The sequence below is a fragment of the Phocoena sinus genome, chromosome 9 (genome assembly GCF_008692025.1).
Source record: "Phocoena sinus isolate mPhoSin1 chromosome 9, mPhoSin1.pri, whole genome shotgun sequence".
Taxonomy (NCBI): Eukaryota; Metazoa; Chordata; class Mammalia; order Artiodactyla; family Phocoenidae; genus Phocoena; species Phocoena sinus.
The window spans coordinates 96,881,257-96,896,008 of NC_045771.1; the positions used below are offsets into that span (position 1 = coordinate 96,881,257).

Genomic DNA, 14,752 nt, shown 5'->3' on the forward strand with positions numbered 1-14,752 from the left:
AAGGGCCTAGAAGTGAGTAAATCAGGCTTAAAACCTTTGCATCTTGAAGAGCTGGGAGAACATAGAGATTTTTTTAATGTCTGGGAACTCTGAGTGAGTTAGTGTTAAAACTTGTTTCATTAGCCATCTCCTATATGCCCAAGAACTTGTATTTCTTTTCCATTTTCTTTTCATTTCATTCCAAGAAGTGTATGTTACAGAGTTTTCTTTTTGCCTTTATAGTTACATAATTCCTATTACTTCTTTTTAATTGAAGTATACTTGATTTACAATGTTGTGTTACCTATTATTTTTTAAATGCAATAAAAATTGGGTCACGACTTTTATCCAAACTTTTATATTTGCCCATAAAAAGAGATTCTCTTCTTTCAAGCTTATTCCTTTGGTGGAAAAAATTAAATAACAGTGGGGACTATCTCTTTTCTAAGATTATAGTAGATCATAAAGTGGAATTCATCACCCCTGCCTATAGCCACACCCTTTTCCACACTCCTAACTCTGCTGTCACCTCCTACTGGGATCTAAGCATTCTGACCTACCTGCTTTGGCCAACATACTGCAAGCAGAGGCTTCTAAAGTATTTGCACAGTTAAGCTTGACTTCTCTCTCTTGCTGCTCTCCTGTCGTGAGGAGTGCATGCCCGCTGTAAGAGGAGGATGAGAAACAGGGGGAGCCCAGCTGAGACACGGCTAGATCAACCAACAGCCAGTTGACCCCCAGGTATTAGGGCAGACTCAGCCACGATCATGAAAGCCACCCAGCCGAACTCCAGCTGAGACATGGTTACATGCCAGTGATATGTTATGATTGTTGTACATTGTTATGGTGGCAATAGATAACTGATTCAAAGACCATGAGGCATCCTTTCCTTTCTGGGATAACTTTTGAAACCAAGCATTGAAAGTTTGGCTTAACCTTATTATGCATGGTGGCCACTGTTTAATTTAAATTAATAATGATGCTGACGCGAGAAGAGAAATTGGCGTATTTATATGAGCTCATCAACAAAAAATTATAAAATACGTGAGGAACTGCCAGGTAGAATGAACAAGGGGAACTTGAAATACTACTGCAATCTAAAAGAGGCATAAAGTAAGTACTTTGAAATGTTCAGACAGAGAAGAAATAAAATATGTGAATCAGGGATGGCAGATTATAAACTTTGAAAAAGCAGGTATGAAAAGAGCAATACTGTGTCTTTGCTTTTTTGTTTGTTTGTTTGTTTTTTGCTGGAACAAGCCACTTGAACTCCTTAAGTATTTAACATATGAAAAAGTGTAGCAGCTCATGGCACTTGAAAGATATAGCTTCTAAAATAAGTGAATCTATATTTTTCATGTATTTGTTTATAAAATGTAGTTTTGTCATAATTATATGGTACAAACAAATATTGCTCAGTTGATATTTATTTTGTAGATTAAACTATTATGTTGAGATAAGAACGCTGAACTTCTACCCTGAGAACGCTGAGCCCCAGCTTCCAAAAAGTTGATATGTAGGTGCTTAAACAATGTCATTCAAATTTGTTTTTGTTATAAGAAGTATAGTTTGTTTCCTTGGTATAGAAACACACATAAATATGATTTGGTTTGTTAATTATTGTTATTAATTTGTTTTGGTCAATTTTATAAATAATTTATAAATCAAAATTCTTTGAATTTGTAACTCAGTAAGCTTCATTTATTTTGAGGCTATGTATTATGTGTATATAAGTTAATGATGGTTGGGTCTCCTTGGTGACTTGTTTATTTTACAAATATGTAATGACTATCTTACCCCCCAACAATATTAACCTAAAATTCTTTTGTCTTCATTTTTAAGAGTTATTAAGGATTTTATGGATATCCATATCCTATCTATTGTGTAGATACCCATAAAAACCTTTACCCAACAAGCAGAAAATATGCATTCTTTCCAAGCACAAAAGCATTTCCTAAATAAATAAATAAGACTATAGACAATGTCTCAATAAATGCCAAAGAAGGCATAGTCCCACATTCTCTGACGACAATGCAACGTAATTAGAAGCGAATAGTTTTAAAAATTATTTACCACAGGATTATAAGAAAACACTAAATACTCATGACTCATGAATATTGCTAAAACATCTCTTAGACTTTATATCCAACTGGCCCATGAACATCTCTATTCACTGGGGTGAAAAACAGATCAAACTTATGTCAGTTAAGGTTTTGATCAGGGAAGTAGAGTCACTCTGAATGATACAGAATAAGGACTTTATTATAGGGCCAGACCTTGCACAGCTGTGGGGCTGCTGAATAAACCTATTGAAGCTTTTGCAGACAATGGTTGGTCTGAATCAGGAAGAGAAGCCAGATCTGCAGCAGGGGAGAACCAGGACAAAGGAAGCTCACAAGGATGAACTGAAACCCATGAGAACAAACTAGAAGCTGCCTCAAGAATGTTGGTGACCTGTTGAAAGTGATGGCTACTTTCATGATGGAGCTACATACATACCTGACCCAGGATTCAGAGAAACTGCAAAAAGAGATCCTTCTCTCAAGCTCTTCATCTAATCCACCAGCAATTCTTGCTGGACCTACCTGGAAAGAATTTCCATTTTTTCACCAATTCCATTGCCACCTCCCTTAGTCCAACCCACAGTGATTTCTCATCTGTATTATTGTCACAGTCTCCTAGCTGGCCTTCCTGGATCCAACTCACCACCCTACAGTCTATCCTCCACACTGTAGCGAGAATAATCTGTATAAAACGTGTTAAATCACAACACTCCCCAGATCAAGCCCTCCAATGGTTTCCCATCAGTGTATAAATCCCTACCTGACATGCCTCTGGCTACTTTGCTTATCTCTGACCTCTCTCTCCGAGCCACACACCCAAACACCCTAGAGCCTTTGCAGTCATGATTTGCTCTGCTTGGAATTCTCTTTCCCTGTGTGTATGCAAGGTTCTCTCCCTCTCTCCATTTAGGTTGCTCTCCATCTTTCACCTTCCCAGAGAGGCTTTTTCTGTTCAACAAATATGAAGTAGAGTCTCCAGACCCTCCCAATCTCATTTTCTTGTTTCATGTTTTTTTATACTACTTATCTCTACCTGACTTATATCTCTTATTTGTTTATTGTGCCTCCTCCATAAGAATGTAAATTCCAGAGAAGCAGGGATGTTGTTTTGTTTACCCTTATAACACCAAGGCCTAAAACAGTTCTGGCTAAATACCAATGTAATGAATTAATTTAGTTAATTAATCAAATTTAATTAATCTCTGGATATTTCTTGAATAAATGAATGAATTTCATACAGGGTATAAAAAATTAATAAGAGTTTCCGGTTCCTCATGTAAGGAGCTTGTAAGTCATCACTTCGTCCTCACAACTCATTAAAAGCAGCAACAGACTGAAAGCTCAACTCTTCTTGGCTCCATAAGAGAGGGGAAGACACAGGGCCAACCGGGGCCCATAAGACTGGAGAGACAGACGGGCAAATACAGGGAGTCTTGGCTTATCGGAACAGAGACCCTCAGAAATTGCCACAGGAGCCAGTGCTGGAGGAGGAAACGCTGAACTGTAATCGAGCAATTGCTGGAAACTCAATGTGAACAAATCTGAGAGTTAAAAACTCCAGGAGGACCCCACAATCATAGGGAGGTCTCCACAATCTTGTGAGACTTATTTCCAGTTCAACCAGCTTCCCACAGCAAATATCAGAGAAAAATACCCTCAAGCTTCTGGCAGGGAGAGGGGAAAAGGAACCATTCCAAAATATACCAGAGCACTTCGTTCTTCTTAACAAGGCCAGCCTACAGGGGAAACTAGTTAAACAGACCCTAACCCGCTGGGGTCTTTCCAGAGCCTAACTGACTTCAGAAAAGGGAAATACCAAACTCCAGCTTACTCTAGTCATACTCTCCCACCTAAGGAGGGAGAAAGAAACTGAGCGACACTTGTGAAGTTCACAGTCCAGAGGCACAGGCTCACTAAAAGACTGAGACCTAATCATGGGACTGTAGAATGCTTCCCCTTGCCGCACACCTCACCACCACGTGACTAAAGGCCCATTTACAGCACTTCTTTTTACACCACCTCATGTCTAGTTATCAAGAAAAAAATTACTAGACATACTAGAAGAAAAAAAAAACCAAAAACACTATTTGAAGAGACAAAGCAAGCATTAGAACCAGACATGGCAAGGGCATTGGAATTACCAGACTGGGAAGTTAAAACAACTATGGTTACTATGCTAAGGGTCTAATGGATAAAGTAGACAACATACAAGAACAGATGGGCAATGTAAGCAGAGAGACGAAAATCCTAAGACAGAACGAAAAAGAAATGCTAGAGATCAAACACAATGTAACAGAAATGAAGAATGCCTTTTATGGGCTGATTAATAGACTAAGACGTGCTGAGGAAAGAATCTCTGAAATTGAGGATATCTCCATAGTAACCTCCAAAACTGAAAAGCAAAGAGAACAAAGACCAGAAAAAGCTAAACAATATCCAGGGTCTGTGGGACAACTAAAAAAGATGTCATGTGTGTAATGGCAACACCAGAAGGAGAAGGGAAAAAGGAATAGAAGACATATCTGAAACGGTGATGACTATAAAGTTTCCCCCAATTTCATATCAGACCAAACCACAGATCCAAGAAGTTCAGAGAACCAAAGCAGGATAAATGCAAATAAATAAATAAATTACACTTAGGCATATCATTTTGAAATTACAGAAAACCAAAGATGAAAGATCCTGGAAGTAGCCAGAAGGAAATAACACCTTAACTATAGAGGAACAATAATAAGAATTACATCCAATTTCTCCTCAGAAATTAAGAGTAGAGTGAAATGTTTGAAGTGGTGACAGAAAAAAATCCACCAACCTAGAATTCTGTACCCTGCAAATTATCCTTCAAAAGTGAAGGAGAAGGGCTTCCGTGGTGGCACAGTGGTTAAGAATCCGCCTGCCAATGCAGGGGACACGGTTTCAAGCCCTGGTCTGGGAAGATCCCACACGCCGCGGAGCAACTAAGCTCATGTGCCAAAACTACTGAGCCTGTGTTCTAGAGTCTGCGAGCCACAACTACTGAGCCCGCATGCTGCAACTACTGAAGCCCGTGTGCCCTAGAGCCCATGCTCCACAACAGGAGAAACCACCACAATGAGAAGGCCATGCACCGCAACAAAGAGTAGCCCCCACTCGCCACAACTAGAGAAAGCCCACGCGCAGCAGCGAAGACCCAACACAGCCAAAAATAAGTAAATAAAATTAATATTTTTTAGAAAGTGAAGGAGGAAAAAAAATTCTCAGACAAACAAAAACTGAGGGAATTTGTTGCCAGTAGACTGTCTTGAATGAAATGTTAAAAGAAAGGCTTTAGGGCTTCCCTGGTGGCACAGTGGTTAAGAATCCACCTGCCAATGCAGGGGACATGGGTTCAAGCCCTGGTCCGGAAAGATCCCACATGCTGCGGAGCAACTAAGCCCGTGCGCCACAACTACTGAGCCCACGTGCCACAACTATTGAAGCCCACACGCCTAGAGCCCGTGCTCCGCAACAAGAGAAGCCACCGCAACGGGAAGCCCACACACCACAAAGAAGAGTAGCCCCCACTCGCCACAACCAGAGAAAGACCGCATGCAGCAACAAAGAACCAACACAGCCAAAAATAAATAAATAAATCTAAAAAAAAAAAAAAAGAAAGGCTTTAGAGAAAAGGAAAATAATAATATAGGTCAGGAACTCAGAACTGTATAAAGAAAGGACAAGCATTGAAGGACAAATAAGTGAAGGTTAAAGTCAAGTCCACAGAGGAACAGGGCCGCTTCTGGTCCACAGCTGGGACCGTGGTTAGCAGGCCTGCCAGTGGTACACAAGCCTGTCTTCTCAAGGTGGCCCTCCTCAGTCCTTGGCTCCACTGAGGTTTCACAACCTCCTTCCTGGATCCCAGGAAATGTGGGCTGGGAACCTCGCACTCCACCATATTGCTAATATCACCAATACCACACTGTCTTGATTGCTATAGCTTTATAGTTTGTCTTGAAGTTGGGTAGTGTCAGCCCTCTGACTTTGTTCTTTTCCTTCAATATTGCGTTAGCTATTCTGAGTCTTTTGCATCTCCATATGAACTTTAGATTCAGTTTGTCAGTATCCACAAGATACTTCATTGGGATTTCGATTGGGATTGTGTTTAATCTACAGATCAAGATGGTGTTATTTTGAGGCCTCAAGAAAGTACAGGTAAATTTTTCAAAACAGTGCCTAGAATACATTAGGGAATTTATAAATGTTATTTCTGGCTGAACCACCTTATCTTGCATAGGAAACAGAATTTAGGAATTAAAGCATTCCTATGTCAGGCCAGTAAAGGCCGGTCCAGTGCAAAATAATTACTTCTGTGTTTCCAGAGTCTTCGCAGAATATAAAAGGCTGACCTTTACTCTCATTTCCCAAGAGGAGATCACCAGAAATGATTCTGTGAGCGTGCCCATTAATCTTGTTTTTCTACTCTGTATCTTCAGACCTCAGAACTGTAAATCATAGAAACTAAACCTAGAGTCCACCATAAGATTGATTTTTCTCCGCTTTTATTTTCTAGAGCTCATGTGGTTATTTCCTCTAGGCATCTTCTTCATGAGTGTTTAAATGAGAAGTTAGGAGACGGGGTTCTAGGCTCCTGTGCTGCTGATGCTTCCTTAGATGTGTAGACTCTTTTGATGATGCTGTTTTCTCGTGCTCAAAGATTTCCATCAATCTGTTATGTATTTAGCATAATAATAATTCAAAACTCCAAACGTTACAGTCGATGAAATACCAATTATATTACATTTTCAACCAGTCTGAAGTGGATCCACGTTTCCTCTCTTGAGCTGATATGCTCCTTTTAGTTTGCACTGTAAAACACAGAATTGCAGAGAATTTCATGAAAATATTTGTTATGCTTTTCATTAGCTCGTCTACATTTATTAAGATATTTAGTTTTCTTGGGCTTCCCTGGTGGCGCAGTGGTTGAGGGTCCGCCTGCCGATGCAGGGGACACGGGTTCGTGCCCCGCTCCGGGAAGATCCCACATGCCACGGAGCGGCTGGGCCCGTGAGCCGTGGCCGCTGAACCTGCGCGTCCGGAGCCTGTGCTCCGCAACGGGAGAGGCCACAACAGTGAGGGGCCCGCGTACCGCAAAAAAAAAAAAAAAAAGATATTTAGTTCTCTTAATCGATAAACACCTCAGAAGTCATATAGAAAATTTTAACCTGGGAATTGAGTTGTCCATTTATCAATATTTCAAAGTGTGTTAGCTGATCCTTTCATTAGATTCCACAACATTCACCGAACAGCTATTGAAGGACATGCTGTAGCTGCTTCACTTGTGTTGTCTCAGATCCATGTGCTTTCAAATCTGAACCCTCACATGTGTGTAAATTTGTATTTAGTTTCACAATAACTCTCCTCCCCAAAGTTATCTTTTATAACTCTGGTAGAACAATTGTCATTTTCTCACATGTCAACCTGATTTAGAAAGGCTATATGGCAAAGGAAAAGAGAGAAGAGATGACCCTAGTGAGTTGCCCCTTCCTAAGCTAAATTCTGAAAAATGGTCAGTGAAAGGTTAGAGTCCAGTCTTACATTTGACCTAAATGCTAATTTTGGCACCCAAATGAGAAGTACAAATCGATCTTCTTTCACAGCAGACGTCAAAGGAAATTATGTTGTTTATCTGAAATGCTGATCTCAAATGCATATTCATCCTCAGAGAGCTTAGATCTGTAACTTACACATAATTTCCCAGACAGTGCTCTGGTATTTAAAAAATAATCGAAGTTTGGACGTACAACAAGCTTCAATTTGAAGTAGGAGAAAGAGAATGTGATTTAATCCCCCATCAGTAGATGGAAAGATAGGATCAGCTGGGTAGGTGTGAGTTGTGTTTAAAATAGTGGCATGGACATATATACACTACCAAATGTAAAATAGATAGCTAGTGGGAAGCAGCCGCATAGCACAGGGAGATAGGATAGGGAAGGTGGGAGGGAGACGCAAGAGAGAGGGGATATGGGGGTATGTGTATACGTATAGCTGATTCACTTTGTTATACAGCAGCGACTAACACAACAATGTAAAGCAATTGTACTCCAACAAAGATGTTAAAAGTAATAATGATAACCATAGTCCATGCCTGGATGGCAGGACTATGGAATGTTTATTTTAAAAACAAAGCTTAAAATTCTTTTCACTTAGTTTAGTTATAGAAGTAATATATAATCATCTAAAGACATTTGGAAAGACAAAATATAAAAGAAAATTACTCAACAATAGTCTCATACCTCAAAAAGAATCACTATTGAGTGCTAATGTCATGTCACGTCTTTTCAATGCACTTTAGAAGTATACTATACAATAGAAACAATTTCGAATCATTCTTTTTTTATAGCTATCATTGCAAAACAAGTATAAGGCAGTGTGATTAATCCCTGGGAACTGTTGCATAATGACCTATCAAGTAAATATATGATAATTCATTTAATTACTTCCTACAGAGAGACATTTAGAGTGTTGCATATTCAATTCAACCACATTTATTCATCAGTATTTATGGAGTTTCTCTTATATACACTGAGATACAGAAATAAATGGTCTCTGTCCTCTCTAACTAGGAAAATGGAGAATTATACACTTAGAACGCAGTTTGATAAAGATGAGTTCAGGTTGATATGGAAGCAGGGAGGCCAGGCTCTTACCTGGTAGAATGAGGTTAGATACCCTACAGAAAGTGATATCTGAGTTCTTGGAAAAGTGCAGAAAAACACAGATTAGAACAAAAGAAGGAAATAAAAAGCACTTATGTTTTTATTCTTCCTGTATTTCCATCCATCATCACTAGTGATGGGCATTGAATTACCTTAAAATGTTTTGCTAATTTGACTCGCAAAAATGGGACCCCATTGGTTAATTATTTTTTAATTTTTTAAACATCTCTATTGGAGTATAATTGCTTTACAATGGTGTGTTAGTTTCTGCTTTATAACAAAGTGAATCAGCTCTACATATACATATATCCCCATCTCCCCTCCCTCTTGCGTCTCCCTCCCACCCTCCCTATCCCACCCTTCTAGGTGGTCACAAAGCACCTAGCTGGTCTCCCTGTGCTATGCGGCTGCTTCCCACTAGCTATCTATTTTACATTCGGTAGTATATATAAGTCCATGCCACTCTCTCACTTCGTCCCAGCTTACCCTTCCCCCTCCCCGTGTCCTTTAATCCATTCTCTACATCTGTGTCTTTATTCCTGTCCTGCCCCTAAGTTCATCGGAAACTTTTTTTTTTTTAGATTCCATATATATGTGTTAGCGTGTGGTATTTGTTTTTGACTTTCTGACTTACTTCACTCTGTATGACAGACTCTAGGTCCAACCACCTCACTACAAATAGTTCAACTTCATTTCTTTTTATGGCCCCGTTGGTTAATTTATAATTTCTTTGACTTCTAGCAAATTTAAACATTTGATATGAGTTTATTATATTTGTCCCTTTAAAAATTACTTTTTGTTTTCTTATTGTTCTATACAGTTCCTATTTTATTTATATCTAGCCACGGCTTAATCCCTTCATTCTTCTGCATCCCTTCAGACATCTCCACAATGTTATCTGGGATTATTTTCTATCTACCTAAAAAACTCCTTTTAGAATTTCCTTTAATGTAGGTCAGCTGATGATCTTAACGTTTGTCATAAAAATGCCTGTATTTTACTTTCAATTTTGAAGAATATTTTTTACTGGGTAGTATATAATCTAGATCGGCAGCTAATTTCTTCTAGTATTTTGAAGCTATCTGAAGGTCTTTAGGCTTCCAATTTGTCTTTGAGAATAAGCTCTTGATCTTACTGTTGCTCTATTGCAGGTAATATATCTGCTTCCTGTGCCTATTTTTTTTTTGAAGATTTTTCTCTTTGTCTTTAATTCTCAGTAGTCTACTGTGATCTGCCTAGGTATGGTTTTCTTTGCTTGAAATCTGCTGATATTCACAATGTTTCTTGATTCTGTGAGTTGTTGTCTTTCATTAGTTTTGAAAAATTCCTGGCCACTGTCCTTTACACTATTGCTTCTTTGTTTTCTCTCCCCTCTCCTTCTGATTCTTCAATTACATGTGTGTTAGAACATTTTAACACATACCTTACATGCTTTACAGTAAGTCTCCTACACACGAACGTTCAAGTTGCGAACTTTCAAAGATGCAAACGTGCGTTCCCATGTCCAGTCACGTAAGTTAGTTCACCTGTCTGGCATACATTGTCATGTGCATGCATCCTCTACAAGTGGTTGTGCTTTTGTGTACTTTATTGTACAGTACTGTATAGACTACAGTAGTACAGTATCTTTATTTCAAGCCCAGGATGTCCAGGAGCAAGTGTAAAAGCAACAGTGCTGTAGCTGGTACTGCTGAGATTCATGACTCAGGAAATGGCAAGGGGATTTTCTTTATTTGAGGAGGCACTGTTAGTTTTTGAGGCACAGGACCCAAACGTAAAACGGTACACGAAGCTTGCAGCAGCCATTCAGAATGCAATCCAGTGCTACCATGTCATCTGTGATGAGAAAAAAAGAGCTACTACCCAGACATCACTGGATTGTCTTTTCTAGAGGGTAGAGAGAACTGAATCCAGCAAGGAACAAGAACCTGTTCAGTCCATGTCAGGCGTGAGTGCAATTACAGCTTGCCCTCCTTCTCCTATTGCTGGCGATCCTGCAGCTCTACCATCTCCCACCTCCTCTCCCTCCTCCAGTCAGTAACTCTTCCTGCCTGTTCACTCGATGCCAGCCCCTGGATGCCAGCTGTTGTACTGGACTACTGTACTTTTCAAGGTACTGTACTGTCAGATTAAAATGTTTTCTTTATGTTTTGTTTGTTTTTTATGTATTATTTGTGTGAAAAGCCTTATAAACCTATTACAGTATACTACTATGTAGCCGATTGTGTTAGTTGGGTACCTAGGCTGACTTTGTTGGACTTAGGAACAAATTGGACTTAGGAACCCGCTCTCGGAACTGAATTCGTTCATATGTAGGAGACTTACTATATTCTCTTTTCTGAAAATTATGTCGTCTTATCTTGTGTTTCATTTTGCATAATTTTTGACCTATTAAGTTCACTAATCAGGTTCACTAATTTTTTCCTAAGTTGTATCAAATCTGTTATTAAACCCATCCCTATTGAGTCATAGTTTTAGTTTGTGGGGTTTTCTCCCCCCAATTCTACAAAGTCCATTTTATTCTTCTTTGGAGTTCTCACTTCTATGCTGAAATTCTCTATCTTGTCATTTAATTTCTTGAAGATATTAAACAGAATTATTCAAAAAACTGTCTTTAAGATTCAGTATCTGGTTCTCCTGCTTGTTTATTTCTGTTTTCTGCCTTTTCCTCTCAGTTTTTAAGATAATTCTTTTCGTGTGCCCCTTTTAAAAAATTTAAAAGTGCCAGACATTGGGTATGAAATACTGTACAGAATGTGTGGCTCTGGATGGTTGTGTTTTTCTCCAGAGGGGATTTACTATCGAGTTTTGAAGCTGTTCTTCAGTCCTTGGGAGGGCTGGTCTATTTCCTTTTTACCGATGCTCCTAGGCTGTAGCACTCTGGGGTGCCAACTGCAAGTCTAGTGTGTTTACCAGCTCTTTCTCCTTAGTAGATCCTAAACTCCAATTTTTCATCTCCCCAGCCTGGTGAGATGCCTAAAGTCCTACTTATTTTCTCACCCTTTCAGTCATTGCTTTGGAGTTATCAAACGCCTCATGGGAAAGTTGTGCCATTCTGGGCTGCCCTTCTTTCCAGGATCTTAGTCATCCAAGTTCTTGCTGCTTTTGAAACTCTCTGATGTTTCAAGTAGAGGACTGTTTTAAATTTTTTTCTAATATTTCTCAGTGACAGTATTGATCACAAGTAGACTAGCTCATCATCGCAAAACTCTAAGCAGAGCAGTGACATGATCTGATTTAGATTTTAAAAAGATCACTCTGGTTCCCTTGAAAATAAACTGTGTGGAATTGGGGAGGAAGAAGGATGGAAGCAGGTAATCCAGTTAGCGAGCTATCACAATAATCCAGACAAGAGATAATGCTAATTGTGGTAATGTGGAAGAGAAGTGATCAGATTCTGGATATATTTTGAAGGTAAAGCCAAGAGGATTTACTTGTAAATTGGATGAAGGTATGAGAGAAAGAGAGGAGTCAGTGCTGACGCCAAGGTTTTTGCCCTGAACCACCAGAAGGATGGAGCTACATTTACCGAGGTGGGGAAACTGGGCAGGAGTGCATTTGTGAAGGATGATCAGGACCTGACTTTTGCTCGTTACGTTTGAGATGCTAACTTGGCATCTAACTGGTGATGCCAAGTGTATACTTGAATATATGAGTCCGAAGTTCAGAGAATGGTTGGAAGCTGGAGATAAAAATTTTGTAGTCATGAGCATACGAATATAATTAAAGACACAAGACCGGATGAGAGCACCTCGAAAGTTAAATATAGAGAAGACTGCACACAGTATATTAGTGCCTGTTTCATAGGGCTGGTGTGAGAGCTTAAAAATATTTATCCACCTCTTGCCTCCACGTCCTCCTCTCAACGTGGGAAGGAACCAGCTGCCCCCGGGCAGCTTCCGCGTGCTGTACAGCAGCCCTGATCTGAGTCTCATCGCCCCTCCTGACCCGCCCAAGGGAAGGGATCGTGAAGCTCTGGCTGGCAGCTCCTACGCCTTTCATTAACGGAGGGCTCAGGTTTCCAACTCTCAGATGCTCAACAGGTGCGTAACTGGCTGATGCAGTGGGTCCTCCAGACAGAAGGGTGGTGCTGTTGGTCGCCTGCAGACTGCTCGGGCCCACCCCGAGGCCGCCCGCCAGGCTGCACCTTCTCCCCCTCGGCTGCAGAGGGCGCGCGTGAGGCACGCGGCGCTCCGGCCCCGCGGAAGCTCAGCGAGGGCCGAGGGGAGGGGAGGGGCGGGGCCGAGCGTGGGGCGGGACCGGACGGCTGGGAGGCGGGGGCCGGGAGGCAGCTGGCTGCACTCTGTGCGCGGCGCGGGGGAGAGCGGTTGATCTCCTCAGACTTTCTCGAGGCAGCTGGAGGCGGGACCGTGACCCGCTGGCAGCTCGGAGCTAGCCGGGCGGCCGGAGCTAAAGAGCGCCCGAGCGCCATGATTCCTCTGGAGAGGCCGAGCAGCGGCGGCTCTTCCCCGGCCGCCGCCCCCGGCTCGGGTCGAGTCGGCCGGGGTCTGACCACACCGCGCCGGCTGCCGCCCCCGCCCCGCGGGCTGCTGACGGAGATCCGCACCGCGGTGTGCACCGAGCCCTTCCAGGATTCCTACAGCCTGAGCCCGGGCCGGGCGCTGGGCAGGTGAGGCGGACGAGGGCCGGGCGGGCGGGGAGCAGATAAGTGCGGGAGGCCGGCGGGGGCAGATAGCGCGCCGGAACCGGGCACAGACCTGGGTGCGGGCGGCGATTAGGGCGGCAGGGCCCCCAGGCCACCCTTGCGCGCGCCGCGTCCCCCGAGCCGGCGCGCTCCGCCGGCGTGTGCTGTACCCTGGGTAGCGGCCGTGAGAAAGTCTCCCTCGCGCGTCCCCGAGAACCTTGACCCCTTCCTCTGCTCCGGGCCTTTTCGGCCTCTGTGGTCCTTGGCTCGGTAACTTAACGAGACGGCGTGGGAACCACGCTGCGAACCTTTACCCGCGGCGGCGAGTCTGAAGCCAGAGCAGAGGTGTGAAGGCAGCTCTGGTTTTGCCCCTGGAGCCTGTGGGTTCCTGCTTCTCCCTCTGCGGCTGTGACAGAGCAGAGAGCAGAACGCCGAGCGTGACAGCTTCCTTTGCACCAGCGCTGGGCGAACTTCTGTCCGCCGCCTCCTGCTGACTTCAGTTGCGGTTTCTTGAGTTTGTGCTGCTTTCGTTCTGAAATGAGGTCCCTACGCCTTTTAAGTTCATATCGGTTTCACTTGTAGGCTCCGGGCCCTCGTCTGACTTTCTCTGCTGAAAACCGGCCCTTGCCTTCTCTTCCCCTCCCCACTCTTGCTTTGTAGGGGTCGGGAGGGCTTAGAACTCGGTCTCTTTTTCAAATTGCACAAGGTGAAGGCTGTTTGGATCCTTTACATCATGTACGTTGAAGAGGGGTCCAAGAGTGTGATAGGGGTTTGGGGACCGACTCCCTTTTTCCTTAAGAATAGTTTGGAGAAGTTGTCAAAAGCACAGGCTTTGGGGCCAGACCCGAGCTCAGATCCCCACTCTGCTTGCTCTGTGTGCCTTTGGACGGTGACATAGACTCCCCAACCTCTCGTTTCCCACCCGTAAAATCAGCATAGTGACAGTGTCTCCGTCAGGGGTGTCGTGAAGATGCGGTGGCTGTAAAGCACAATTCACTGGGCCTGGCACATAACACATGGTCGCAAAAGCGCAGCATGTTGTAATGGGGAAAGGGCCTGACATAACAGCCTTCACCTGGGGCTCTTGGAAAAAGAAGTCCTCGTAACAGCGATTACAGTGTTAAAAACAAGCTGCCTTACAAATATTAAGGTAACTTTTAGAAACAGTTTTTTTGGCAAGGAAACCTACCTTAAAAGTGTCTCATTTATTCCAAATGTTACAAGGAGAAACGTCTTTCTGGGACAGGATTTACTTCACTGTGCTAGGCACTAATTAACTGGATCTGTGCACACATTATGACAAAGGAAGAGGTAGACAGCTACTGACTCATGTAGGCATTCTAATTGGTCAAAATTCCAGACATTCTGAAGTAACCCTGATTTCTTGAAGA

At 42.5% G+C, this 14,752-nt stretch overlaps 1 protein-coding gene across 3 annotated transcripts in view; it reads left to right on the forward strand.

Annotated features, from left to right (window-relative positions):
• The first annotated feature begins 13,003 nt into the window (after window positions 1–13,003).
• STK17A (serine/threonine kinase 17a) overlaps window positions 13,004–14,752 on the forward strand; it is a 46,747-nt gene continuing 44,998 nt past the window's right edge. For all 3 annotated transcript variants that reach the window (XR_004351452.1, XR_004351451.1, XM_032643277.1), the window contains exon 1: window positions 13,004–13,346. Coding sequence is in view for 1 of the 3 variants with exons in the window: in XM_032643277.1 (XP_032499168.1) it covers window positions 13,147–13,346 (200 nt within the window). In the remaining 2 variants the exon portion in view is untranslated. The remainder of the gene's footprint in view (window positions 13,347–14,752) is intronic.